The sequence below is a fragment of the Aspergillus sclerotioniger genome, assembly GCF_003184525.1.
Source record: "Aspergillus sclerotioniger CBS 115572 chromosome Unknown BO94scaffold_1, whole genome shotgun sequence".
In the NCBI taxonomy this organism is placed as follows: Eukaryota; Fungi; Ascomycota; class Eurotiomycetes; order Eurotiales; family Aspergillaceae; genus Aspergillus; species Aspergillus sclerotioniger.
In genome coordinates, this window is record NW_020290991.1 from 914,481 (window position 1) to 941,384 (window position 26,904).

Sequence of the window (26,904 nt, forward strand, 5' to 3'; positions counted from 1 at the left end):
AGACTACAGAGTACAGGGGTAGTGTAGTAAATCTACATTTCCATTATCCTAAATACAAGAAGGCCATGCCAGATACATCATTTTCAAGGGGCCATTCCCATCGTTGCATAATCCATCAGATACAAAAAGGTCAGGTCAGGTCATAAGGATCGTTCACACTGGCGCAGAAAAGAAAACACACGGAAGTTGCTCGGTAACCCCAGGGCGCACCCGTGGTTCGTGCAGCACGGGTGGGTGCCACGGCACAACGCCAGCGGGTCACCCACGGGGGCTAAACCCAACCCGGAAGGCGGGTGGGCTTACAGGCGGGAAGCGTGGACCACCTTGTAGTCGACGACCAGCTCGCGACCGCCGTCGTTGATGACCAGAGCGCGCACGCTGCCCCGACCATCCTCGAAAGCTTCGCGGATGCGGCGGAACAGGTGGCCCTGGGTCACAACGGGCAGGCCCTGCTTGACATCACCAGTCTCGGTCATGGCGACAAGGCTGCCGTCATCGCGGAGGTCCAGGATGCGGTAGGTCTTGTAGACAGGGCCGAGCATGGTCTGGACCACGACGGAGGGGGAGGGGTTGGAGACAAAGCTGGACTCCTCCTGTAGCTCACGGGTGAAAAGGTCGACACCCAGGTAGCGATGCTGGCCGGTCTGGGGGGAGACGGAGATGCGGATCACCTGGCAGGGACGACCCTGAAGGATCAGGATGTCGCCGATGCGGATGAAGTGGCAGGGGATCGGCACGCTCTCCGTGGTGGAGCTGCCACCGGCACGGGGTTCAACGATGCGGACATCCTCACGGACACCTTCACGGAAACGAACTGGACCGCCTTCGTCAGCGACGACAAGTTCCTGGCGGCTCTGCTGACCATTATTGTGGTGGAAAGGGTGCATGATGCGGTCGGCAGCGCGCTCCACACCACGACGGAAGGAGTGATAGTTACCGTCGTCGTCGTAATAGCCCATCTTGCGAGAAGGAGGGGAATCAATCACAGTCTTGGTCTTCAGGACCTTAACAGAGGTCTCGTTGCTGGTAGGCGGGGGAACCGGCTCAACACTTTGTTGACGGCGGTTGTAGGGGTCACGACGGTACGAGTCGACGGGCTTAGACTGGTAAGCACGGTCGTACGAGACGTCGATGTTGGTCTCAAGAGTGCGGTCGTACGAGACGTCCCGGGACTGCTGGCGAGAGCCGGCGAAAGAGTCTACAGGAGCCTGGGAGCGGCGATCGTACGAGGAAGTGACGTCGTAGGTAGGGTTAACCCGACGACGATACTCGCGCTCAGTGAGATCAAGCTGGTTCTGGAGAGCTTGATCGTAGGTGGGCTGTTGGTCTTGGAAGCGGACCTTGGGCTCACGGAACCTGCAGGCGAGTCAGAAGAAGGAAAGGTAAAGGTAATGAGAATGATAATTGGAGCCGGTGGAGGTCCGAGAAGGTAGGGGAAGCAAGGCAAGGGACAGCAAGGTGAGGCAAGGTTGGGGGTTGGGGGGTGGTGGATGGTGTGATTGGGTGGACAGGACTTAATACTTTTTGTTTTTTGTTTTGGGGAGGGTGGGTGAGTGGGTGGGAGGAGGGGAGGGGAGGTAAGTAGCTAAGCTGGGACCAAGTTGGGGGAAGTGGGAATGATGGAGAGAGAGATCGAAGGGAAAAGAGGGAAGGGAAAAGCGGGCAATGAAGAGGAAATGCGAATAGAAAAGCCGGGCGGGTTGTTTGTTTTGGTGCCACGTAATTTAGTGGAGGACGCGACTAGCTGAAGGCCGGCCGTGACACCGCTTCTTGTCTCTCCACTTGGGCGCAGATTGGCGCCGGCGGAGGTGCCCGTGCCAATCCCAGGCAGCCACCGGCTCAATGTAATGATAGTCCTCCGTAATCAAAACAAAAACAAATAACAAGTCCAAGACACAAAAAAAAAAAAAAAAGAAAAGAAAAAGAAATAGTCCGACTCACCGTTCACGCGCTAGCTCAACTTCGGGATACCGGGGAGGTGGCGCTGCAGAGGAAACAAAGGCAGAACCAGCACCGGCACTAGGACCAAAGGTAGGAACAGGACCAGGACGGGACCAGGACCAGGAGCAGTGGTAGTGGTGGTGGTGTGCACACGCTCGTCAAAAGTGACGTTCACGTCTTGATGAGAACCACGGCCAGGGGACGAATAACGATCCTGCTCGAAGCGAAGGTCGACTTCTTCCTTTCCGTAGACACGAGGGTCGGGGAGAGGAGCAGAGGTTCGAGTATCTTCCCGTTCGACGTGCGAAGTGCGATCGAGATTGACTTCTTCCTCTACTCGAGCAGTGGCAAGAGTAGGTCCAGGAACAGCGTCACTCCGGTACGACGACGGGAAGACACTGAAGGGGATGGGGACGCGGGCGTCAAAGTCCAGATTGGCTGTCCTGTGGGCGTCTCTTCTCGAATCCCTTTCGAACTGTTGGGCAACAACTCGAAAGGCGAGACAAGAAAAGACTTGTTACGGGGGGAGGAGAAGTCTTTCTCGGGGGAGAATGATATGGAGGAAGAAGTGAGGCTGGCGAGATGGATCAATCTCAATCAGCGGAGAATTCCTGGGGGGGGATAGGAATGTGAGATAAGCTTAAGCTTAAGAGGGGGGAGAATTGGGGGGGGGGGGGGGTGGAATGTAAAGGAAGAAGTGGGAGAGGGGATAGGATTAGGATAGGATAGGATAGGATAGGATAGGATGGGGATGGAGAAGAAGAGAGGAGGATGGATGAATGGAGAGGAGGGAGTTGAAGTAGCCCGGCTGAGTTGCTGCACCCAGTGAAAATAACACCGTTCGGTTTCACCCACGCGTACGTTTGTTTACCTGCCCTTGCCCAATCGGGCGGGTTGACGGGCGCTCTTCAGCAGCTCTGGCTATCAGCGTCTACCTAGATAGTAGATACACAATACAATAATCCGGAGTTCTTGCACACTAATTGAACTCTATGGAGGAGACAGATAACAATTAACAATCAACCACCCGGCCAACCTCCTCTGCTCCTGCGGGATGCACCATACATAGTAGTTTTGGCCCGAGGTTCCTGCTGGCTTCCACGGTCGGCCCTCGTCCCATCCACGGTTCCCGGCCCTTGGATCCCATTGCACGACGCCCGCTATTTGTAGATACCCGAAGGCATCTCCTCCCTGACGCCATCGCCTTGATAGCTCCGTCTCCAACGCATCGGCGCATGCTCCACTTCTTCACACTTCACTCAATTCACATCATCACATGCAGCATAGGTAGCCATCTCACCAGAGTCACCACTCATCACCACGAGGCTGGCCAGCCCCCCTTCCCCCCCTTCCCCTCCCGGGTCCCCATGGCAACTGCCCTTGATCCCCCCGGGTCACATCGGGAAATCTGGATCCCAATGGATCTGGATCCCGCAAGCTCCAACCGATCGTCGCCCAATGCGTCGTCCACCTTCCTTGCCGATGTTTGGGATTTATCGCCGTACCTATCTACCTACCTAGTCACCCGTTCATAACCATCTGGCGTGTTTCCCAGAGAAACCACCCCGTCCGTCCTGATCCACCAGGGTCTCAATCGCTTGCCCCAATGGACTGATCCGATCCGTGGCGCTGACTCGCCCTGAGCTTCCCCATCGGCCAGCCAGCTCCAGCTCTCCTCGCGCCCAGCCCGGATCGCTGCAGCTGGTGCGCCGTGCGCCTTCGTGTTGTCCCGCCATTGGCGAATCAAGCTGCCTGGCCCCCAGCCGGTCTCATCCGCGCCCGGCCAGCTTCTCTCCACTGGCCCTCGATTCTTGCCACTTGCCAGCCATTCTTCGCGGCTGACCAGCCTCGCTGCTGGTCGCGCTTGGTCTTTCCCCAACCCGCCGGTTTTCCTGTCCCTGCTTGCCCAGTGTCCAGAGCTCCAGAGCTCCCTCGGCTCGTGTCAGAGGTCTAGACGCCCCCAGCAGGAAACTAATCTCCGGTGGCCGGGACGCCATTGCTGCCTGCTGCTCGACTGCTCGACTGCTCAACTGCTCGCCTCGGTCGGTTCCCGGGGTCGGGGCCGTTTCCCAGCCGTCGCAATCCCTCATCAACGTCCGCAGATCAGGCAGCACATGAATCCCAATCGCTGCAGCCGGACAATAAACCCCAGAAGAGACCTCTCACATGCTGACTCCACCAGCACGTCCATGCAACGGCCCCCGCACAACCCAGGTCCAACCCAGACAAGACGCATTGCGAATCTACAGAATTGAGGACATGGGAGGGCATAGGTATAAAAACGGCAGTCAATCAAGATTGCCAAGTAAATAGTAATTATAGCATCATATCCAATGAATAAATAATAAGACGGCCCTAGCTCATTGGGGGTCGCAGCCCGGCCAGAATAGCAACCAAACGAGGGTATCGATCCAAGTCCAAAATGAAATCCCAAATGTTAAATGATAGTGTATCCCAGCGCCAGTCGCTCCTCCAAACCACCTTGTTGTCCGTATCTCGTAAGGCCGCTTTTCGCCCTCTGCTCTCTGACTTTTGTTCCTCCTCTTTCACCCCATCACCCGTCCACCACGGGAAACCCACCCCCAGGGGCAGCTGCCACTATGATTATGATTAGTCGCAACTCGTAACAATTCCAAAACAGAAGAAAAAAAAAATATTACAACAATTATTATCAAAACGGACATAGAAGAGAAAAGAAACAAAAGATCACAAGCACTAAATCGTATATATATGAGAAGACAAATAGCCCCGTTCAACTACGCAGACCCAAGGCCTTGCGTAGTCGGGGAAATCGTTTCTTGCGTCCGGATGAGGATATCGTCACATCTGCCATGTTCGCCGATCGCCCCTCAAACTTCACCCCTGACACTCCAGTCGAAGGGTTCTCGTTCTCTTTGGCGACGGGTCCCGGCGTAGGAGGGACGACAGTACTACCGTTCAGACTGGCTTCGTCTACCGTGGCCAGTCGTTCAGATGGCCCACTCGCGGGGGCGGGCGACTCGGTCCGAGACTCCTTGCGATCAGAGCGCAGCGGCCAGCTGTCGCCTCGGGCAGACCTCTGAGAAGGCCTTCGCAGGAGCTTAGAGGGGGGCGGGGGCGGATTTGTTGCTGTGATGGTGGTGACAATATTCGATTGAGGACCCGGCAACGGAGGGTCTCCTCGTGCCGGTTCTTGATCTAGTCGTGTACGCTCCGAGAGGGGTCCGCTTCGTGCGAAGCTATCAACGCTGGGTTTGACTTGAACACGATTGACGGGAGACCTTGACTTTCGAAGACTGAAGCGATGGAACAGTCCAGGCTTTCGGCCGCGGTTAGGCTGGCGGAGGAATTCGTCGAGCTCGTCCTCCGTCATGCCGCGGCTTTTAGCGACGGCCGCTAGTGCAGGGTCCCGAGATGGGTTCGACTTGCCAGGGGATTGCGGGATGGCTCGTGGAGGTGCACGGTGCTCGTCGTCGGAACTGTCTTCCAGCTCGGTCGAGTCCCCGTCGCGCGCCCCCTGTCGACGGGGAATGCCCCGGACAGGTCGCATGGCGTTCGGGCTTCGTGTGTCTTCATCGCTCGAATCCTCGTAGCGATGCCGTGACCTCCAGGCCTCGTATCCCTCATCATCCGAGTCGGAGTCCGGGAATCGTGATGCGAAGACCCCGCCGGACGCCTTCGTCAGCTTTGATTTGGGTGCTTTACTATTAGAGAAGAACGAGGGCTTCTCCCGCTTTGAACTATTCCCTCGGAGCGTTGTGCGCATGGTACCGAGCCCTGCTTCTGAAGACACCGGGCGAGTCTCAACCGGCGGAGACGTCGCTCTGTTAGGGACCGGGCGGCCTGGGGTGTTCCCCCGCATGGTTCGTCGCATGGTATAGGTCGAGTCCACTCGAGCATGGCGGCTAGCCCGTTTGAAGCTGCTGGAGGAGTCACTGCCGCTGGATAGGGGCCTCGGGGAAGCTGGGGAGCTCTGGCCGTTGACATATGATGCTCGATCCAGGTCAGGAGAAGCCCCCTTTGCAAGGGCTGGGCTCCATGAGACTGGCCTCTTTGGGATATTATCCTGAGGAAACCGTTGACGTAGATGAGATGCCTCGCGCTGTGACGACACCGACCCATTCACACCACGCAGGGTCTGGTCGCCCAGGCTGGAGTCGTTATTGGCCCCAACCAGCATGGAGTGTCTAGCTGGCCTCACGGTGACTGACGAGGAGCGGGAGAGGTCTCCTTGAGAAGAGCTCCTTCGGCTCTGTGACTGGGTGGGAAAAGGGGGATAAGGCGAAGAGAACGCAAGAGGCTCATGGGAAGACCCAGGGGACTCAGGTATGGGCGCCATACCTTTATCTGGTAAGGTACTTCCTGTGCGGGCAATCTGGCAGGTGTCAGGGATGTTCGGCCAGTCAGTAGGTGGCGGCGAGATTTTCCCTTCGATGGCATCGGTCTCTGCAGGGAGTGTCGGGACTGCGCTTGTGAGAGCTGCCGGGGCGGCTGCGGTTTCATCGTCGACGATAGCATTGATAGAGCCGTAACCGTTCCCTTCCAATCCCTCTTCAGCATCACTGTAGACACTGTCGCCCGAGTCATCGCCACTCTCCTCATCATCGACAATACCCGAGGCGCCATCGCCGGCCACGTGTCTGGTGGGTTTGTCCTTTGCCTTCCCCTTACCATTAGCCTTGGGGTCAAATTCCAGCGACGATCGTGGGAAGCGGCCGGGAACTTCACACCACTCGAGGCTCGAGCGTGCCTTTGACGGGTCCGGGGATGCCGGCTGGACCATGATATTGGGCACTGCCAAAGTCGCCTCAGGTGTGCGCCCCTGACTCGGATGGGAGGGAACATCCGAGATAGCAGCCGGTCCAACTGACGTTTCTTGCAGATCCGGTTGACCAGTGCAATGACTTTGCTGCGGCGACTTCTCGGCCTCAGACTCGCTTTCGGCTGCGTTGGCAAGCATCATCGGTGGCAGGCGCTTCTCGGCGTCCTTTGATTGATTATCAGCGATGAGGCCTCCGACTGCGTGGTCATTGGAGAATGACCACCGGAATGCTTCCGCAGGCGAGTCGGACGATGTTGTCGACTCGTTGTCGCTCAGTTCGGGGACAGTTTTCTCCTGGGCGTCACCATCCCTGCCGGCTCGAATGCTACCAAACGACGGGAGAGCCCGGCGGGGTTTCAGCACTTCGTCAAATTCGGTGTTCAGCGGAGTGGGTTTCCTCTTCCCACTAAACCAGTTGCTCTTGGACTTGGGCTTCTCCGGAAGCGACTCAGGAATTGCTTCATCTGGCGATGTTGGCGGACTCGCAGCAACCCCAACCACTTCCGCCTCGTCATCGAAACTGACCTTGATGGGCTTCTTCCGGATCCCTTGCTTGGACCCTTCATCGGAGGCAACAGAGGTACCATCGGAGAGTTCGCTCAATGGCGGTCCCGGCCGCAGAACGGATTCGGTTCGACCCTCCGGGGACAGGGAGCTCTTCCGAGTGTTCTTCATTGCTGACTTGGCTGGCGACAGAGACCGGGGGGGAGGTTGGTGCAGCTGCTCACCTGCAAAGGCCGCCACCAACAAGTGACGAGAGAAATGAGCGGACCGCCCCGGACTACCCGTCTGACGAACATCCGATGGCTTGTTGTCCCGGCCAACATCAGCGGGTGGAGTCGGCTCCGGGGGACTCACGGGTGGACTCAGCAACTGAGCCTTGCCTCCGTCCGGAGTTGGTGGGAACTTGACCGTTACTGGAGCATCCGGTGTCACACTGCCAACCCGAGGTGGAACAGTCCGCTGTCCAGGGACATCTGACTCCGCGCGTTCCTCGCCCTTCGCGTCTTCAGGGACTGTGGAAGGTCGTTTCACTAGATGCGGGCGAGGAGGCTGTTTTTGTTCCGGTGGTGCGGCTGGTTGACTGGGGGCTTGGTCGGGGATCGTCTGTTCACGGGGGACAGAGATGCGAGGGGGCGCAGACGGAGGATGGACCTGGGTGATGTCTTGCATCCGGGGGACAATGGCAGCCTGCGCAGCGGCGACTGCGGTGCCCACCGACTGTGCGCCCCGCCCAGGACTTCCCGGGGACACGCCCATAGACTTTGGCATCCTGGCCGATCGAGGGCTAGCATTGATGGACTTCGGAGAATCTGGGGAGGACAGCTGACCCGCTAGCGATACAGCCGTGGAAGCATCACGTCTATCCAGCGCGTCAGCGGGCCCATCGGGGGAATTTGGCCGTGAATTCATCGGATACGAGAAATTGACGGAATTCCGGCTCCCTGGTCGTCGAAGGTCCGGCGACGGCGTGGACCCTGGTGCGCGGGTGGCAGGCCGGGTGGCAGAGCCGCGGTCGACGCTCATTCCTCGCCCCGCTGACGGCTTCGCGCGGGGACTAGGTCGCTGGGACGGTCCGACGCTGGTTGAACGCTGAACCTTATTGTTCCGCGCGGTATATTCTCGGGGGATGGAAGGGAGTGGTGGGGCGGTATCGACTGGGCCGGAACTCGAGGCCGGCCGTCGCGGCGACTGATCCCGGAAGGTGCGGTTGGACATGGAGGCGGAGCTGCTGGCGCGACGCAGGCCATTCCGGCTTGTCGGACGCAAACTGGGCACACCACTCGCCTGGGACGAGACGGAGGCCCTGCGCTGCATCATGCGCTTTGTCTGGACATTTTCGACGGAGGTCGGGGTCGGAGTGAGACTGCGCAGGGCGGCGGCTGCGGCGGCGGAGGACAGGCTGCTGGAGGAGGGTTGAGATTTGAGAAAGGCATGGCTGGCGGCGGATTGAGCAGATTGCGACGAGGAGGCAGAGAGTGGATGCTGTATGCGTCAGCCGGAGGAGATAGACATTGGGGCGTGATTGGATGAGAGACTCACCTGATGTTGCGAGGAGCTTCTCTTTCTGCGGAACATGGCTCAGGCGGTGTGCCCGAGAGGGGAGTAAGTGAAGGTATGCGATTGCGTTTTTGTTTTAGGTCGTGAAAGGCGTTAGATATAGATAGATAGAAATGGGGAGGTGCAAAGAATGGGTAGTTGGTGCGGTATCGGGGGTCGATGTTTGTTGACGGAGAACGGAGGGATAGGAAGAAGCAGGCAAGTAAACAGACGGAGAACGAGAGAGAGGTGGGGGGGAAAGAAAGGAGGGCGGAGCGAAGGAGAGGGAGGGAGCGTAAGGAGGGTGGAAGATGCAGACAGGGAAATAAGGATGCAGCGAGAAGCAGGAGATGAAGCAAACGGGGAAAGCGAGTGACGAGAGGGACGAACAGGAGAAAAAGGATGCCGGGATGAGATCAAAGTTCAGCAGCGCGGTTTCCCGGTTGGGCTCTTGCGTCATGAGCCAAGCCGGGCCACCAACAAAGCCTAGACTAGTCCCGGACGGGCACCACGCGGGATCGTCATCTTTTCTTCGGCACATCATTATTGATCGATCTTCTCCCACGATGTAGACTAGGTACTACACAGTATGTATGTGTGTACCTTGGAGTATGTAGAACGATAAAATCATTCTACCTCGGGTCAGCCATCACCCCGCCGCATCATATGCCTCCCACTCCCCTATACATAACCCCCATCTCCCTCCCTCAACCCACACAAACCTCCTCCATCTTATCTCATCAAATCCCGTCCACTTCCCATCCACATACCCTTAAAGTATATCCAATCACTCCAATACTTACATCATGACCTCCCAACCACCTCTCCTCCCCCTCCCCCTCCCCCTCCCCCCACCATCACCACCCGCCTCATCCCGACTCCATCCCTAACAACCCACATCCTCGAATCCGGCGCCCCATCCCCCTCCCCCAGTTCCACCTCCCCGCGCAAACCCCTAATCCTCCTCCTTCACGGCTTCCCCGAACTGGCCTTCTCGTGGCGCAAAGTCCTCCCCGCTCTCGCCTCCGCCGGCTACCACGTCGTCGCCCCAGACGCACGAGGTTTCGGCCGCACAACCGGCTGGGACACGCGCCCGTTCGACACCGTCGACCTAACGACCTTCACGGGCACCTCTCTTGTCCGAGACGTTGTGCTCCTCGTACACGCCCTAGGATATACCTCCGTGGAGTGCGTGGTCGGGCACGACGCGGGCGCAGTCACGGCCGCATTATGCGCCGTTACTCGACCGGATTTGTTCAAAAGTGTGGTGCTACTAAGTCATCCGTTTAATGGCACGCCGGTGGTGCCGCTTAACACTGCCCCGTTTCCAGCTTCATCCCCAGCTGCGGAAAATGAGGATGGAGGGAGCGGGCCTTCCGTGCACGATGATCTTCTCGCTCTAGGTCGAAAACACTATAAATGGTATTACTCCACCGAGCACGCTAGCAGGGAGATGGAGAATCCGGCGGGAGGGATGCATGCGTTCCTGCGCGGGTATTTCCATGTGAAGAGCGGGGCGTGGGAGGGGAATCGGCCGGAGATGTTGAGCGGGTGGACGGCGGGGGAGTTGGCGCGGATGCCGTATTATTATGTCATGCCGGCGGAAGCGAGTATGCCTGAGGCGGTGGAGGTGTTGATGCGGGAGGCGAAAGAGGAGGGGGTAAAGAGGTGTCGGGAGTGGTTGAGTGAGGAGGAACTGGGGGTGTATGTGCGGGAGTATGAGCGGACTGGGTTCCAGGGCTCGTTGAATTGGTATCGTGTGCGCACGGCTCAGGGGGGGAAGTATATCTGGGATTGGGAGGTGTATGCGGGGAGGAAGATCGATATTCCTTGTTCGTTTGTGTCGGGGAAGCAGGATTGGGGCATTTATCAGGAGCCCGGGGCGTTGGAGAAAATGCGGGATGGGACGGTGTGTTCGGATTTTCGGGAGTTGAAGTTGGTGGATGGCGTGGGGCATTGGGCGCCGCAGGAGAGTCCGGAGGTGGTGGTTGAGGTGGTATTGGGATTGGTGAAGGGGTTGTAGAGTAGGTATCTTGTACATATTCTCGTAGATGTGAACAAGGTAGATAGGTAGTAGGAATAATATTCAGTTATATACGTAAACCATTAACCATTATTACCAAGATGTCATCATCAAACAAGCATAAGTTCATTCAGCATCAAAATGCCGGGAATAATAAGTCACTATCGGCCGGACTCTCAGCCATGGGGGTATGATAACTAAGGAGAGACAGAGACAAGGGGTATTTGTTATGGACGGAACAAAAAAGACATGCATCTACATCATAAGGGATCCCAGCACCACAATCAACAGAATCGGCACTACGGCCGTCAGGCCCGGACTGGTCATCCGGGACACTGCCCCAGAGGTCAGCGACTGCGAGGCGAAGACGTATCGGAAGCCAATGTCCGTGGAGTTGAAGCAGTTATCTTTCGTGACCTCCTCGACGTCTTCGGGCTCGGCGAAAGTGATGTCCACACACTGCAGGCAGGTCAGTACAAGAGCAAACTTGTCATGGAGAACGAGGCAAGCGTACATCGAACAGAGCAGCACCATGCTTGGCAGCCTCAACAATCTGGATGGTGGCATTGTCACCGGGGCTGACGGTCATGTTGGCAGGCAGGGGCACTTGCGGCAGACAGATGGTGCCGGGATAAGGGTTGTTGGTGGGGCCAGTGATTTCGAAGACAGAGACCATGGGATTGCTCATGTTGGGAGGGATGGTGCCCCAGCCGATGTTGATGTAGATGAAGGCCGTCGAGTGGCCCTGGAACCACCCCGGTTGCAAGGCGACGGCACCGCCGGTGACGGGCCATTTGGTGCGATTGCGGGAGGTGGGCATACCACCGCCTGGGACCGTTAGCATAGGGATTCAATCGGGGAGTCAAGGATGGAGCGTACAAGGGTAGATCCATTGCATTCCATAGGGGTAGACGTAGGAGCCATTCTCATATCCGACTCCCAGACCGTTCGTCTCCTCGACCGTGCCGTTGGTATGTAGATTATTGCCTCGATATCCGGGGTAGGTAATGATGGAGTGAGCATTGACCAGGCTCAGATAGAGCAGCATGAGGACTGCCGTCCACTGGGATATCGAGTCTGTGAAGGTTCTCATTGTGAAGGTGAGGTGGAGGGGAGCAGGAGAAGAGGAGCAGAAGGATCGAACAAAGGTGTGCCACAGGTAAGAGAGATTGAGTAACCTCGACTAGAATCTCATCAAGAGGTTCACAATCACGGCGAGCGATCCAGCACTGCAGGAATGATCATCATGAAAGCAAGCCTCCAGCGCCAGGAGGGCTGACAGGACTTTTTGAGTCGAGACAGAGGCATGACCGGTTCCTGCAATGGCGCTCACGACCGCCATGCAGCGGGGAAAGCAGGCCGTCTGGACGAGTCACAGAGCAAAGCGCGATGTGACAACTCCCGCAGGGACAGTGTTGAGGGACGACCGTTCAACCGCAGATGGTGATAGGGGTGCACCCGTGAGGAGGCGAGCGAGACGGATTCCCCGCCGCAGATTGGCCAGCAGGACAGACCAGGACGCGGGCTGCAAGAGCCATCACGTCCAAAGAAGGCCGTTCTGGCCGGTCATTCGTCGAGGCCAGGCTGGTGGTAGCGCCGGGCCCTAAAGTAGAAAAGTCGAAAAGTCGAAAGAGGGGGACGACGGGCGCTATCCGGGCACGGCGCTTAGAGATCGACTGAGAGGGGCCGGAGGGGGAGGTGATCGCAGTGTGATGGGACGATCCTCATGCATCGTCTTCCTCCAGCCAGCATCCAGCAATCCGCCTCTCTCCAGGCTTTATCCGGCCTGCCCTCCTCGGATGGCCCCTGCAACCAATCAGATCCCCGCACTTACCGCCCACTCGATCTTCTCCGTCACGTTCCCGTTCCTCCTCTCCATTCATTCATGCATCTTTCCTCCAACCCAACACCACTGACTCCCTCCCTAGTCCCTCCATCCCATTGAATTCCCAATCCAACACCACCTAACCCAAACCAAGCCAAACCAAAAAAAAAAAAAAATGCCCCACAGCTCTCGCAAAAAGTCCTCCCAGGCCACCTCCCAAAAACGCCTCGAAATCACCGATGCCGCCGGCTGGACGCATGTCACCACCAGCGGCAATGCCCGCCGCTGTGTGCGCACCAGCACCAGCACCAGCACCAGCACCAGCACCAGCACCAGCACCAGCACCAGCACCACCCACCAACAAGAATCCCCATCGCTTCTCACCCCCGCCGAAGCCCCTTCCAAACTCACCCTGGACGATCTGAACCGCCAATTCCAAACCTCCCTTCGCACCTGGAAAGATTCATCCACCTGGTCCGTCGTGGAAAAGACTTTACTCCAACACACACAGTCCGAGGAAAATGATGTTGATTCCATCATCTGCATTGGGCTCGGAAGTCTGAGCGGGTTCCTGCGCGGCGGTTGGGTCGATCGGAGAACTGTCTCCTTGTACCAATTGGCTGCGTTGGTGAGTGTGGTGGATTGGTTGAGTGAGTGGATTGCATTTCCTTCCCTGTCTTTTCTTATCTTGTTTCCTTTCTACCTAGAGGTATCCGTACTTCGTGCCTCGTTTCCCGGGCTTTTCCTCCTTAGCATCTACTAATGCAGATCTCGTTCCCAACAGAAACTATTAAACAAACCCACTCCATCCACATCTACGCACAAGACCCCGTCTTCAACGAATTAGATAAATCCCTTCTGGCCTCGCTCGACATCACCGTTCTAGAGACCCCGCTTGCATTCGAACAGATCTCGTCGCGGACATTCCTGTTCTGCCCCGGAGCGGAGCGCGCGCATCTGGAGCAGGTGCTGCCGTCGAATCCGGCTTTCATGTTTGGAGGACCATTGGAGGATGTCGAGTCTGAGGTGGTGAGTCGCTTTGTGGCAAGCAGAGGGTCGGTGCGGTTGCCGCAGTTTGAGGAGCAGGAACATGCCTTTTGGAATATGCGCGTCTACTATCCCCGGGACGAGCGCGAGTGAGTGCGATACGTACAGGCGGCGCCTTGCGCCTATCACTATGCCCGGGATGGTGGATGACCGGGCGATGACATACCGCCATCCCCATTTACCATCTACGAACAAACCTACGCAAGCGTCGGACGGTCTACCCGCCACCATGCTGCAACCAAAGTAGGTATGGTATTTCGTCAGCCCTAGATGGAACAGACCCATCGACATCAAACGCTCAACACGCTATATACAGGCACGCCATCAAATAACCAGCTCGCGTAGAACGCGCGGCGTGATACAGCCGTCGGCATGCCCTGCAAAGAATGAGTGCAGCCGACCCATGCACCAGCCCAATAGAATACATGTCTCAGGACAGAAGCGCAAACACCGATCCCACAGAGCTAAATTGATCAAGCCGTAATGCATCATAACACATGGTGTATCTCGGATATCTTGTATACATCGATTCCATCACACAGGTCGTTAGCAGGAGGTAGAGGACGTAAAGAACGGTCGTGAACCACGCAAGGTACGTTCACGTAACGGTTTTGCCGCCGCAGTCGGGAATCTTGAGCCCCGGCTTCAGCTTGCGAGCGGAATCCATCAGGCCCCATTTGTCTTCCCACTCCTGGCCCTCCGTGTTGTATTGAACTTTCCACGGCTCATCGAATGCCTCGAACCTGCATATCATTAGAAAGGCCTGGCCACCGCGGACTGCGAGCTATGCTTACCAGAAATACTCTGTGCCATTGTCCAATGCCTGACACACCCATTCCGATAGGAACTGGTTCATCTCGTCAATGCCAGCCACGGCGCCCTGCTTGTCATTCTGGCATTTGTTGTCGGCTCCGCAGTCATTGCCTCCGCCACTCGGCCATCCCACCTCGGAGATGATCTGCTGTTTATTTGTCCCTGTAGTGAGCGGGGCGTCGTGCGTCTGCCAGAACGTCCACGTCCAGCTGGCAGCGTTGTCAATTTCTACGCCTCCGAAGAACGGATGGATGTTCGACATGACAAAGTCGGTGGTGCTGACCAATTCTTGATTCCAATTGTCGCCCAGGTCCGAGGTGCCAACTGGGAGATCGATATTCTTCTGCTTAAAGTGGTCCTTCACATTGTTGATATAGCCGATCAGGTTCGTTTCTGCGCTCGCCACGTCGGAGCCTGCTCGATATAGAGCCTCATTGCCGACAATGGCTCCTTTGAAGATAGAGGTGTTGTTCGCGTCTTCCACGATCTTATACAGTTGGCTGATTTGTCGATCTGTCGTCGTCTGATTAGTGTCAATCCACACACCCAGCCAGACTTTCATGTTTGTCAACTGCAATCGGTCAATCGCGTGGAGGACCATCTCGGTTTGATTGCAGTCGGTGCCGTACAGCCGGATGGTGTTTGTCAACTGCGTCAGAACCGCCAGGTCGCGAGTAACATTATTCTGCGACGGAGGGTATTGAAGGCACAGCGGATATTGCACACCCCAGGGGGTATAGTCGATACCTGGAAACACCTTGTGGAGGTTTGGGTTGTTCATGAGGGCCTTGATCTCATCGGAATTCTTGTCGAGCAATCCGTCGCTATCGTTCGAACCACTGGATACTGCCCCCGCCGATGATTTGTCACCGTCATGTTCCTGATGGCCCAGTGTACCCCCGACAGCACCTCCAACAATAGCTCCGATGATCAAAGACGCCAGAACGAGCCCAACAATCCAACCGCGCTTTCGGCTACCTCCTCCGATGATATGCGTGCCCCCTTGGCCCTTCTCGACTATCTCCAAGCCATCTCCGGAGACAGCACCGTAGGGGAGATTGGGGTCCTTTTTCCCTTTGAAAAGTGCTCGTAGCCCTCCAAAGAACCCACCAGCAGCTGCGGCGCCACCAATCCCTTCAACAGGCACTCCGCCATTAGCCCTGTAGTCTGCAGCCCCCTTTGGGATGACAGCGAAACCGTCGTCGCCGTCGTCAGCAATGTCGTCCGGATTTATCACAAGCGGATAGTCATGAGAACTGTAGGCCGAGTGCCGTTGGTATGGCCCCGCATCGACACCTTGGTACGGACTATCAAAGAAGCTACGTTGAGACGGGGTAGTCCCCGGCGTTCCATGTTCCGTCGAAGTCGCCCCAGTCCCAGCTCCGACGTAAGAACCGTAGGAATCACGAAGCCGCGACGTCTCCGAACTGGAATACAATCCTCCCTCCACTGGCGTAGGCACGTAGGGATTATCGGAGCCTGTAGTATTGAAATCCCGTTCCGCGGGGAGATTGTGAACCGGACCATCTGTTTCCCTGAAAGCGTCAACTCCACTCTGGCGATTATGAGAATTGGCCACGCCAAGAGCGATACCACTGATTCCGCCGCCCACAGCAGCAGGGCCTAGATTATCCATACCCGGGGTGGAAGTAAAGTGTCTCTCTAGACGCTGACCCTCGGGTACTGACGCCAAACCGCGATCGAACAGCCGTCTCTGCGCTTGATCGCGAGCGGAAATCGGCGACATCTCACCATACGACGTACTGTAGAGACCATCCTGTGCCGAACGAACGGGCGGAATCTCCCTCGTCTCTTCCCTCACCAACCCATCGTCGCCGCGACTGTAACTAAAAGACCGGTTGGCACCGGCCATGCTGAAAGATTGTAACGAACGGGAGATACCGAGATATCCTAGATGACTTAGGGAAGAGATTCGTGACAGTAGGGAAGAGTAAATAAGAATAAGATCGGTCAAAACCTGGTGGCTGAAAAGGGGAGATGAAGGAGGGCAAGAGGGAGAAGAAGATGGCAAAAGACCTAACTAAGACAGCACGTAGAACGAGGCAAGGGCAGAAAAGCGGTCGCTGGGAAGGTAGCAGCAGCAGCAGGAATAGCAGCCGCCGCCGTAAGTAGTACTTAGCAGTGGTTGATGGCCGGAACCTGCCCAGTGGGCTAGGTGTTACTAAATCAAGAACAGTCTGACAGCCAGGCGGAACCACGGTTCCTTGTTGGTACGTGATCCCGCGGAAGTCACCCAAGGGACTGGAGCCGGACGGACGGACGGACGGCCGGATCTTGCAAAGGCAACTGCGACTCAGCGGCAGTGTCAGCATACCAGCAGTACAAGGGAAGGGCGAGAACTCACCCAGACTGGACGCAAACTAGGTTTCGGCGATGTCTTGGATCCAGGACGTGAGGGGGAGGGAGAGGGGGAAGAAATGGCGGGTGGATGAAGATCGGGATAGGAGAGACAGGTCCCACCGGGAATTAAAGGATGGAGAGACAAAGTCAACAGAGAACTAAGTGACTGCATGCGGTGGTGAAGAGAATGAGGGGAGGTTAAAAGGATAGCGAGTTACTTTTCCCTCGTGGGCGGCAGTGGCCCCGACAACCATTGGGACTAGTATGTAGTAGCTGCACTCCGTACGGTGTATGTAACTCTGCCCTGTCGCAGCGTCGTACTAAACCCAGGGTCCAGCTGCCACTAGCCCCGCCCCGGCTTAGTGGCTTTCCCCGACTCGGTCCACTGGCGGTCGGGCTAATCGGAATCGGGGGCTGCACGTGCCCTTCTCGATCACCCCAGGGGCCCAGAGACCCTCGGAGTGGAAAAACGTCCCGAGCATTCTGGATGCGGCAGGTCGACGTATTATTCTGATACAGTACGGAGTACGTAAGACAGCCATGCCACATACCAGACGGCCTGAGGATGACACGGTCTTTAGCCTGCGCTCGGCCGCAATCACGATCAGGTTGGCTCGTCTCCGCCACGCAAGTGGCGTCCGGGTGGGCGAAGAAAAGGCATCGGCGTTGTTCGCATTCCGCAGATGATTGGCGACTTTGTGTTTAGCCACAAAATCATATCATAAGTCATAGCTCATCTTATTTTCAAGGTGGAAGCTGCCGTTAAATCATCACAATCATGTCAACCACATAGGAAAATCACACATCCAACGCCCGATCCATCAGACCGCCATATCCGATCCTCCTGGTGTCCCCCACAATCTCTATTACTTTACATAGCGGCCCATGGTCGCTGTCATCCCATCTTCAATTAACCCGAGACAGCCCGGTAGAAGAATCAGGCACAGGGAAGGGTAACGAGACTAGGTCCAAGGAAAATCCGCGAGCGCCAAACCCAGGGCAGCCACGGGCATCCGGATCGTGTATCTACGCCTCGACCTCTTCAGCACTGCGCTGGGAGGCAGACAGCCCGGCACCCCGAACCGGGGCACCCGCCGTTCTTCGCTTGCGCTCGAGGAAACGTCGCTTTCCCGCGCGAGTCTCGAAATGCCGGGGAATGGAGACCGGCTCCTGGCCCGCGGCCAGCATCGTACTGCGCATTTTGTTCCGGTACGCGTCAACTGCATTCCCGAAACAGGCACAACGGTTAGTCATGGTATTCCGTCTCCGAGGTGGGGACTGCATCGACGCCATCAAGTGGCCACTGACATGCAGGCGACGCAAGGGGGATAGGGTTGGGGAGATCACGCACGAGATCGCTGCAGGAACAACATCCGCCCCGCGAATACTCGACTTTGGCTCCAGCTCATTCGGTATCCCAGATCGTTCAGGAGTACTTCCCTCCTCCGTCGTCCCCGGGACAGTCTGGGAACCGCAATTTCACCATCCCCGTCGATCTGGGGTGCCGGGACCATAATCCTCCCAACTGTTGAGCTCTCATCATCATCATCGCCGTCATCGATCCCTACGTGGTCCTTAATGTACCGGTTGCCGGGTAAGACTCGTCCAGGGGGGTCTCTCATTTGAACAGGGAAGTAAGTCCGAGGGTACACCGAGTTGGATAGTCGGTAGGAGTCGGGAATTTCGTCCATATCGACCTGGTCCAACATCACCTTGACGCGGACGCGACACCCGCGCTGATTATCGTCCACGAGGATGAACTTGCGGCGTTTGCCCTCGGGAAGGGTCCCGAATAGCGCGTCGTTACTCGGATTGTGCTCATCGTCGTCATCGTCCACTTCCTCGATTCGGCTCGAGGACGTTGCAATGGTCGGGTGGCGCCCTATGGACCCGATCCCACTATCTCGAAGAAGGGGCGGTATCGATGGTCCACGTGGTCCCCCGGAGGCAGTCGCGGGAGTCGGATAGGAGGAATAGCCGTGGAACACCTGCGCCGTGCGGATGTCCGTTGGTGACGGGCCCGGCTGAGGAAGTCCATCCGGGGCCGGCGGGCGACTGGTACCGTTCGTAAAGTCAGTGGTACCTATTATGTATGATAGGACAATATATAAATTAGCCTACGCAAATCTGCAAGTGGCACGTCATGTTTGAAAGCACAACGGGGTACAGCGTCAATGTAGCATAGCACGGGAAACATGAACCGGGTATGAGTGAAACGGACGAAAAGCGACGAGAACCTCTCCAGACCAAATAGAAATACAGGGGATACAGCATCCATCTCTCACAAGAAAACGCATCGAGTCCATGTCCATCGGGGGCGATCCGCCGACGTGGACTTGAGAAACAAATTGAATGATACAGGGTGGGTTAATATGAGCACCGTTGGTGTTGGAGAGCAGTGTCAGAAACAAGCACATCATGCGTGGTGGAACATACCGCTAACTTCTTCATGGCCTGCACTTCCTTCGGGCTGAGCGTGGTGGTGATGGAGCTGGGGGGGACCCATGGGCAATGGACCCAAACTGGGGCGGGGAGCGGGAGCGGGCATGCTGCTGGCACTTGGAACCCCGGGGGCAACGGGTGTGGAAGGGGCCATATGCGGTGGTTGCACGGGGATCCCCTGTCGCTTGTTCATCTTGGCCATTCTTCGCACGCGCCGGCTGCGAAGTCGAGGGTCTTGGTTGCTGTTCCTCCAACTATCGACTGCCCGTTGAATTAGACCCCGCTTGCCTCTTAAGGCAGGGTTGAGCTCCGCCAAAGCCCATCCGACAGCATTGCACTCCGTCTCGTATACCAGCCGATTGCCTCGGTATTGGTCCTTGCTGCAGCAGGCTCGAGGATAAACACAGTTCTCGGTCTTGAACTCCTGGCTAAGATTATCCACATTAACCGATTCAACGTCGCACCGGATAGTATACTCCATTTTCACACGGTCCCGGGAGTATTCAAAAGCAATCCACTGAACGCCATTGCTATCCTGTCGTACTACCAGGGGTGTTGTAGCGGGAATTGGACCTGGTGCCGCGCTAGAACTTGCCCCGACGTTGGAGCTTTGATGGTGAACAGTACTAGCCGATATAGGTGCACCAGTAGTTGTGGGGTGCGGTGGGTTCAGCATTGTCCTCTGAGGAGGAGTTGGCTGTTGCGCCGTGGATGTGTTCGGGCTGCTCGATATATTCCCGCTTGAAGCTTGTGGAGGATGATGTGGCAACTGCGCACTGCTCGTTGAATGGGGCATCATCAACGACTGGGATGTGAGACTGTGATTTTGGGGAGATGTATTCGGCCCGTAGGGTGGTGGCTGCACCGGGTTTATTGGCGAGTATGGCTGATAGGTATACATCTGGGATGTCATCTGAGGGGACTGGGTATAAAGACTGCGATTGTGCTGTTCGTGCGTTTGTGAAGCTACCGAAGCAGGAGAGCTGGACTGAGGGGTGTGATAGATCGGAGGGTATGGCCGCTGCATTTGCGTAGCTGTAGCCATCATCTCAGGTGGTCCTGCACATTGAATTAGTCGACCAGGGTGGAAGAAATTGAAGTAAAGACTCATGACCAAGGTCATTCTCGATAAGGGACAAATGTGACACTATCAAACGACCGCTACATAAGCGTTGCTTCGCACTTACCACTAGACGAATACTGGCTTGGTGCAGTAGCCGTAGTGTAAGAAGGGTGGGGTGGATAATACGGTGGCTCAGATGGCGGGCCGTAGGGATGCTGGTGATGTAAGACTCCGTTACCTAGCGTGTGAGGTGCGTATGAACCGGGGGGTAATGTGGTTGGTGGCTGGTGTGGTGAGCCTGGTTGTTTCTGTGGTTGGACAAGCGCTGTTGGTCTGGGATGCTGAAGATGAGGCGGCTGCGGGCCTGGATGCCGATGCTGAGATCAAACCACTGTGTTAGCGCAGTCATCGGTAGTCAACCCAAAAGCGAGACTCTTGAGACTTCAATGCTCAATGAATAGTAGGCTAGTTTATTTTCAAGCAAGTTGCAGGGGAAAGTATAAGAAATGGCAACAAAAATCACGTAATCAGATCCAAATGCCCGCGAGAATCCAAGACTGGGGGAAGCTTATTCAGTAGTCCCAAAGAAATTGCAATCGTCGACCAAAGTAACGTAGATAGTTAAATGTAATCTAGATGAAGGAGTCCGCTGCTCTTGGGAATGCACACGAGCAACAATGGAAACCATTGCGACCTGGAAGCATTGTTGGCAGGAGTTGGCAAATGTAGACCCAAATGTGGGTCACGCAAACCCGGCTGATTTGTCTCCAACCCATTGTAGATTTGAGGCATTGGCAAGTAACCCAAGGTTACTCTCCCCTTCAAGGGAAATGAAATGCGCGAGAAAAAAGAACAAGTGAGGTGTGGATAAAGTGCCCGAATTGGCGAAGCAGTCAAGGCCGAGTCAGCGATGACTTTCTTCAGACGCGTTTCAGAGACCACGATAAAGTTTGGCTAAGACCCGGAAATAGCTCCCAGCCTCATTGGCAGCTCTCATGTCATAAGATGATGGAGATTATCCGATCTTGGAGTATGGCACCGCGGAGACTCGCCACGCAGCGGAAGACGAGGAGTCCGTGCATCGCTCGTTGGCCCACTGCGGGAAACGTCATGGCAATAGGGACGTGAGACGGCAAGGCTTTCGTATACGGTTTCATTGAGCGGGGACTCTACCCATATGTTCACCTACTCCCGGGTTTCTCCCGGTAGCGCTGATGCGGAGTAGACTAGGTTGTCCTTGGATGAAGGAAAAGGCATGGGGGGATGCAGGCAAAGAAAGAAAGACAAAGATAGGAAAACCAGGGGGGGGGAAAGAAAAAACTGAAAAAGAAAACAGCATGACAAGCAGAAAACAGAGGTCAAGCATTCAGCAAGCGAGAAGTCACTCACAGGATCGTCAACGGGCTCGTCCTTGTACTTGGGTGCAGATGGATGAGCTAGGTCAGTCTGAACCATGCCAGTCATGACTGACCTCGAATGGCGGGGGATGGTATAGCTTTTTCTGTTTGGCAGTGCTTTCTCCTTCAATGGCTTGAGCTCATATAAATGATCTGGGAGAAGGGATAAAACAAAGTTCAGCTTTGGTCCGGAAGGAAGAAAGGATGCGCGTGAGAAGATAGTTCGGGGAAGGGGATAGAGGGGGGCGGGGGGGGGCAGAAACGGCTGCGGGAAGGATATCTGGACTAGACTAGTAGCAACAGAGGAGCTTGTGAGGAGAAAAGCTAATGAGAGGCTGAATGGTAACGGTAGTGGCTCGTTGGTCCGTGTGGCTCTGGACTGGGGCAGGGGGGGATGGGGGGTGGAAGGGGAAATTGCTGGTAATGGGCCTGGTTAAACGGTGCAATGCGAGTGCAAGTGTAATGTGGAGGGTCCAGGGTCGTTATTTAGCTGCGCCGGCGACCCATCCTTCAGCCAGATGAGTCGTCCGAGTGGTAGCTATTCCTGAACAGGAATGGGGGAGATGAGGAGCTCTGGAAGGGTGAAATTAAAGCAGGGAGAAAGGAGGGAAAAAAGATTAAAAGAAAATAAATAAATAAAATAAGAATTAAAACGGAAGGGAGGAAAATAAAAAAGCAGAGGAGTAGACTCTGAGGGAGGGCAGGACAGCGTCAGAGGGATGCACTGACTAGTGGGGATATCAGGATGAGCTTGTAACTAGCGGGAAGGTGGTGTAATATTGACCAGGATGAATGCAGGACGCAGGAGCAAAACCCGAATGCGACACTTGAGTTGAAGGTATGAAGAAGATTGACTCGATCAGAATGAATCCTGACAGCAGACACTGTGCAATTGAGGAAATAGCACCGCTGACAAGATGATTTGCAGCGTGCAGTGGCCGGTGCTCACAACGCGGTGACGGGGAAAACATGCCAGAAGAGAAAAAAAAAAAAAAAGAAAAAGAAAAAAGAAAAAAAGAGTCAGGATTCTAAGAAAGAAACGCAGAGTACGGCATACAGTAGGGGACGTTCTCTGCAAAAAGAAATATTCGATGCAGCGGATGACAGTCTACCTGTATCCTACCACTGACATCGGGGCGGATTCGAGAATTGTTTGACGATAAGGACGTCCGGTGCTAGGGATCATTGGCAAGGAAAACAGGGCGTACCTTAGGCCCTTTGAACTAGGGAAACAGGCCAGCAAAACTGGTAATTGAACGGGGAGTACGGAGTATGAGGAACGATGAGAAAAGCCAAAAGAGCAGGAAAAAAGAAAGGCGGACAAAGACCAAGGACAAAGAATCGGAAGAAGCCGCCAAGCGTCGAGAAACTTATGGTGATGATGAGCAGATGCGGATCCGTTGTTTCGCTGGGGGTTGTGTGCTTGAACGCTTCCTCGGAGACGAAAGTGAAGGCCAAAGAAAGACAGGGGACAAGTGAAAAGAAGCCGGAGAAGAAGGTGGTGTTTTTAGGGAGGCACGTTGTTGATTGATCAAGTGGTCGTTGGATGGTAGATAGAGCGCACTTGTATCGCAAGCCCTATGTACTGGATGAACAGAGGGTGGTCATTGATAATCATCATAGTTCTCCCCCGCCTATCATGCTGCAGGGGAGTAATTATAACAGCCCTGAAATTATTAGAATAATTATTGTGACCATCATACTACTTATTGTCTACCTTCCAGGAGCTCTGTAGGAGAACATGCAGCTAGGTAACTAACAGCTGCCACCCATCCTAAAACCAAGTGGGTGTGTGGGTGTGTGTGCCTGTGGAGGGGTGAGTGTCCCTATCATGGATGGCTGTGACAGATCGTGCTGGGCAGACTCATTAATCATGATTTGTCTGCTGTTTTAGCATTAACCCCTCTTAGTCAACGCTGCTCCCAATGATTCTTCTAGGCTCTCATTCACAAAGAGTGTCAATTAAAATTAAATGGGAGACAAAACAGTAAGGAAGAAAAAAAAAAAAAAAAAAAAAAAGTGAGCATAAAGATGAGTAGTAGTTTGGACTTGATGAGGGAAAAAAAAAATTCCCCATTGGCATCTTGGGCTCCGATACCCACTCATTTTTTTTTTAGGTTTGGAAGGGAGGGCAGGATTTGGATGGTGTGGAATAATGAAGATTGGCGCCGGGAGGATTAGGCACTGTACAGTAGCCGTTGTTAGTTTATGGGTATCTAGGTCGCCGGATTGAACGGCACCCTTCAAAGTTCAAACCTTTTTATTCAACCAAGGAACTATACCTTTTCATTTCGAGAAGAATGGAGCGATATCTTGGATCGGGGATCCCCTTGAGACCAAGTCCAGCATCGGAGTTGGATCTCGCAGCGACCCATTTCAGGTACCACCGATGGGGTCTTTGTTCCACCTACATGAGCGGCAGGCTGGGACATCCCAAATACCCATGTCATTGAGAAAGGGTCATGGTAGAAGCTCACCATGGTGATCATAGCTGGCGGGCGAGTGAAATGACACGCTTGGTTGACAAACCAAAACAGCGATGCCCTGACAGGCCGCCTCCACTTGGTGGACATGGCCTGTGACACTGCCTGGATCGTCGGAGTTACCATTACTTTAACCATCCATTTAATGATAGTGATGGCGATCGGGTCGTTGGGGACGTTATTTTCATTGTTAACGTTGTCGATGTTTGCTGATCTGGGTTAAATGGTTCCAGACAATTTGTTTGATAACTCTTTTCTCAAGCATTCCTATTCGGCTAGAATGCGGCCTTTTTTTTCCCCCTCCTCATTTCATTTTCTTTAAATAAAAAACTAAAATGACCTTTCTCTGTTAGATGTAGCCCCATCTCTGCCTGCCTGGTTTGCTCGTTCGCGGAACACCCGGTCAATAATACCGAATACGCGACTCGATCTGGTTACACTCCGGTATGAGAACAACCGATCTGACTTGCTGCTGTCAGCCTTGTTCCCACATCCCAGAACGCCACACGACGAATTGCACCCCCTCCCGGGCCCTCCATCGATCACGATCAGCTACTAGACATACACAAGAGCCAACGACGTATGGGGTATCCCGTACTCCGTACGCCCCATCGATTTCAGGATTGCTCACCCTTTCAACGATGTGAGAGTTTGAGGGATGTGCGCGATGATGCTGTCGATTGCCATCCAATCCAAGCCACCCCTCCTTGGCCCCGTTCAAATAAACTTGAGACAGCCTAACGGTGGCCGGTCGAATGATTCAATCACCCTCGCCATGCGGATGATAATGATGCTGCTGCTGCTGAAAGGAGAGTAATGACGGTGTAACCCCAGCCCTTGGGCTGGAAAGCGGGCGATCCATCATTGGCAGGCTGGTGGACTCCTGATCCTGCCGCTTCCCGGCGACTAGCTTCCTGCATCATGCTTCAACACCTTTCTTAACTCGAGGCGTGATGAACCTACCCGTGGACGATCGAGTCACCCTAGCAGCCAAGTGTAGTGTCGTTGGCCAGGAGGCACCGGTGCGCCGCGGATGGGCCGACGGGGCCGTGGACACAACAGCACTCTAATTACCCTACTTAATGATGATTGCTGGTGTCGACAGTCGAGTCCTCAGAGGCCTCTCAACCCGGACGCTCCCTCAGTCAGCCTAGCCTGTCAGAAGTCACGGGTCGGCTCCACCGAGGCTTCCGTGCAATCAGACCGGGGCTCCATAAGTGGTGGTGGAGGTGGTGATGGTGGATCTTGGCACTTGGAATTGGGGGGGAAATCAAAAGAAAAAGAAAGCGGGTGTTTGGACGATTCTAGCCTCCGGAAGCAAGCAAACTGAACAGTGGACAGGATTCATAGGCGCCCGTGATAAGATACTTCCAGCCACACTGTTACAGCAATGCTGCTGAGCCATGGCCCGATTGCTGTTCCGCTGTTCTTTTCCCGTTCGAGAAAAGCATAAGAATGGCCTCGTGTACCACTCCCATGTGAAGTTGGATCGGACGGCACCCGATGAGGCCGTCTGGATTGTCTCGGATGATATGTTAAAAGGGGGACCGGCCGATGCTGTGTCCAGCGCACCAACAATGGGAAGGCTTCCCTCCTCCTCGACCATGCAGGAGCTAAGTAGGCATGCCGTGTACTTTGCTGCGGGCAGACTGCAACTGTTGGGAACTTGGAACGCCTTTTGTCCGATGGCTACAGTCGCGAACTGCTACCTCTGTGCGGCGTGGTATCTAGTACTAGGTAGCTGTCGAGGTCGAGGCCGAGACCAACCGAGGAGGGGGTGTGGTGTTGTGGGGAGCTCCAGACTTAGGCCTGGTCTCCAACCTCAACATCATCAGCATCAGCATCAGCATCAGCATCAGTCATCATGCCCCGTCATCGACTCCAAATTGTTGTGGGATTGGGAATAATACCGGAAGAAGGCACTCACGACTTGCCCGAACCGGGCTAGCGGGGGTCGTCGTAATCGAAGCTCTCCTTCGAGCCAGTTCGCACCAGTTTGGAGGGCTGCGCCGCCCATCTCACCCTCCAAAAGGCCATGTGTGTGGCATGCTCACCACCTTAGCTGCCTTTAGCGTCGGGCTGGTGGAGCTCTTGGGCTGAACGCAAGCAACGGTGTCAGACCTGCCTCTGCTGCCATTGGCATTGACATTGTGATCGATGCAGGGTGCTAAAGTCCGCCCATAGTTCCGTGTGCCGCCGGTCGCTTGCCGCCCACCGGCCTTCCTCCTCTGGCTCTGGTTTATTTCGTGCTGCCTTTCCTATTATTTTGTTTTATTTTCTTTTGTATTCTTTTGGGTCCTGAACCCCTCCTCCAGGCTCCATTTCTCTCTTGAAGACCTGGCGCATTGTTTGATTGGCCCCCATCTTCGTCCCCGAACTACTAGTTGTCCTGGACAGCCAGTTCCAGAACGAAGGAGACCTGCGACGTTCGATCCATCCGAGCGACTAGATACCCTCGCGACTAGAGTCCTAATTCAAAGTAAGTAGCACCGAGCTTGCGATGGAACCTAGGCTGGTACACTGTACAAAAGAGGGGAAGGACGGGCGAAGCTTTGGCGAACGATTTGGGGCCGGAGCCGGACTACCTAGTATGGACCGGAGGGTTACGAATCCAGACCTAACCGGGGATGATGCTCCGTCTGGTCGACGGCGATGGCCGTTGATCTTC

At 55.3% G+C, this 26,904-nt stretch overlaps 7 protein-coding genes across 7 annotated transcripts; 2 read left to right on the top strand and 5 right to left on the bottom strand.

The window, feature by feature from the left end:
* Positions 1–131: 131 nt before the first annotated feature.
* On the bottom strand, positions 132–3,271 carry hexA (putative Woronin body protein HexA). The gene is made up of 4 exons (XM_025614252.1): positions 2,978–3,271; positions 2,152–2,274; positions 1,942–2,095; positions 132–1,356 (listed from the first exon to the last, which is right to left on the bottom strand). Exons 1-4 carry the CDS (start codon positions 3,006–3,008, stop codon positions 300–302), a joined length of 1,365 nt encoding a protein of 454 aa, XP_025473216.1. The 5' UTR covers positions 3,009–3,271; the 3' UTR covers positions 132–299.
* Positions 3,272–4,229: 958 nt separating this feature from the next.
* On the bottom strand, positions 4,230–9,160 carry BO94DRAFT_619585 (uncharacterized protein). Its single transcript, XM_025616870.1, has 2 exons — positions 8,786–9,160; positions 4,230–8,728 (listed from the first exon to the last, which is right to left on the bottom strand). Exons 1-2 carry the CDS (start codon positions 8,819–8,821, stop codon positions 4,694–4,696), a joined length of 4,071 nt encoding a protein of 1,356 aa, XP_025473217.1. The 5' UTR covers positions 8,822–9,160; the 3' UTR covers positions 4,230–4,693.
* Positions 9,161–9,307: 147 nt separating this feature from the next.
* Positions 9,308–10,860, top strand: BO94DRAFT_619586 (alpha/beta fold hydrolase). The gene is made up of 2 exons (XM_025616871.1): positions 9,308–9,391; positions 9,716–10,860. Exons 1-2 carry the CDS (start codon positions 9,372–9,374, stop codon positions 10,803–10,805), a joined length of 1,110 nt encoding a protein of 369 aa, XP_025473218.1. The 5' UTR covers positions 9,308–9,371; the 3' UTR covers positions 10,806–10,860.
* Positions 10,861–10,991: 131 nt separating this feature from the next.
* Positions 10,992–12,394, bottom strand: BO94DRAFT_570768 (copper acquisition factor BIM1-like domain-containing protein). The gene is made up of 3 exons (XM_025614838.1): positions 11,685–12,394; positions 11,320–11,633; positions 10,992–11,264 (listed from the first exon to the last, which is right to left on the bottom strand). Exons 1-3 carry the CDS (start codon positions 11,896–11,898, stop codon positions 11,061–11,063), a joined length of 732 nt encoding a protein of 243 aa, XP_025473219.1. The 5' UTR covers positions 11,899–12,394; the 3' UTR covers positions 10,992–11,060.
* Positions 12,395–12,805: 411 nt separating this feature from the next.
* BO94DRAFT_570769 (SRR1 family protein) lies at positions 12,806–13,770 on the top strand (the record flags this gene model as incomplete). Its single annotated transcript, XM_025614839.1, has 2 exons — positions 12,806–13,258; positions 13,399–13,770. The coding sequence occupies 2 exons, from the start codon at positions 12,806–12,808 to the stop codon at positions 13,768–13,770; spliced, it is 825 nt and encodes a 274-aa protein (XP_025473220.1).
* Positions 13,771–14,066: 296 nt separating this feature from the next.
* On the bottom strand, positions 14,067–16,363 carry bgt3 (putative cell wall glucanase; the record flags this gene model as incomplete). The annotated part of the gene is made up of 2 exons (XM_025616138.1): positions 14,067–14,420; positions 14,472–16,363. The coding sequence occupies 2 exons, from the start codon at positions 16,361–16,363 to the stop codon at positions 14,276–14,278; spliced, it is 2,037 nt and encodes a 678-aa protein (XP_025473221.1). The 3' UTR covers positions 14,067–14,275.
* Positions 16,364–17,877: 1,514 nt separating this feature from the next.
* BO94DRAFT_454115 (uncharacterized protein) lies at positions 17,878–21,820 on the bottom strand (the record flags this gene model as incomplete). The annotated part of the gene is made up of 5 exons (XM_025607598.1): positions 17,878–18,071; positions 18,203–18,934; positions 19,288–20,352; positions 20,481–20,733; positions 21,746–21,820. 5 exons carry the CDS (start codon positions 21,818–21,820, stop codon positions 17,878–17,880), a joined length of 2,319 nt encoding a protein of 772 aa, XP_025473222.1.
* Positions 21,821–26,904: the final 5,084 nt, after the last annotated feature.

Bases quoted from the DNA above. Each gene is read 5' to 3' on its own strand.
- BO94DRAFT_619585 (XM_025616870.1), bottom strand. From the start codon at position 8,821: ATGTTCCGCAGAAAGAGAAGCTCCTCGCAACATCAG. The intron at 8,729-8,785 runs GTGAGTCTCTCA...TGACGCATACAG, and splicing joins GAAGCTCCTCGCAACATCAG to CATCCACTCTCTGCCTCCTC.
- BO94DRAFT_570768 (XM_025614838.1), bottom strand. From the start codon at position 11,898: ATGAGAACCTTCACAGACTCGATATCCCAGTGGACGGCAGTCCTCATG. The intron at 11,634-11,684 runs GTACGCTCCATC...TAACGGTCCCAG, and splicing joins AATGCAATGGATCTACCCTT to GCGGTGGTATGCCCACCTCC. The intron at 11,265-11,319 runs GTACGCTTGCCT...ACCTGCCTGCAG, and splicing joins ATGGTGCTGCTCTGTTCGAT to TGTGTGGACATCACTTTCGC.
- hexA (XM_025614252.1), bottom strand. From the start codon at position 3,008: ATGTATGGTGCATCCCGCAGGAGCAGAGGAG. The intron at 2,275-2,977 runs GTTGGCCGGGTG...CTGCTCGAGTAG, and splicing joins ATCCCGCAGGAGCAGAGGAG to AGGAAGAAGTCAATCTCGAT. The intron at 2,096-2,151 runs GTTATTCGTCCC...ACTTTTGACGAG, and splicing joins CCTTCGCTTCGAGCAGGATC to CGTGTGCACACCACCACCAC.
- BO94DRAFT_619586 (XM_025616871.1), top strand. From the start codon at position 9,372: ATGTATGTGTGTACCTTGGA. The intron at 9,392-9,715 runs GTATGTAGAACG...CCCCTCCCCCAG, and splicing joins ATGTATGTGTGTACCTTGGA to TTCCACCTCCCCGCGCAAAC.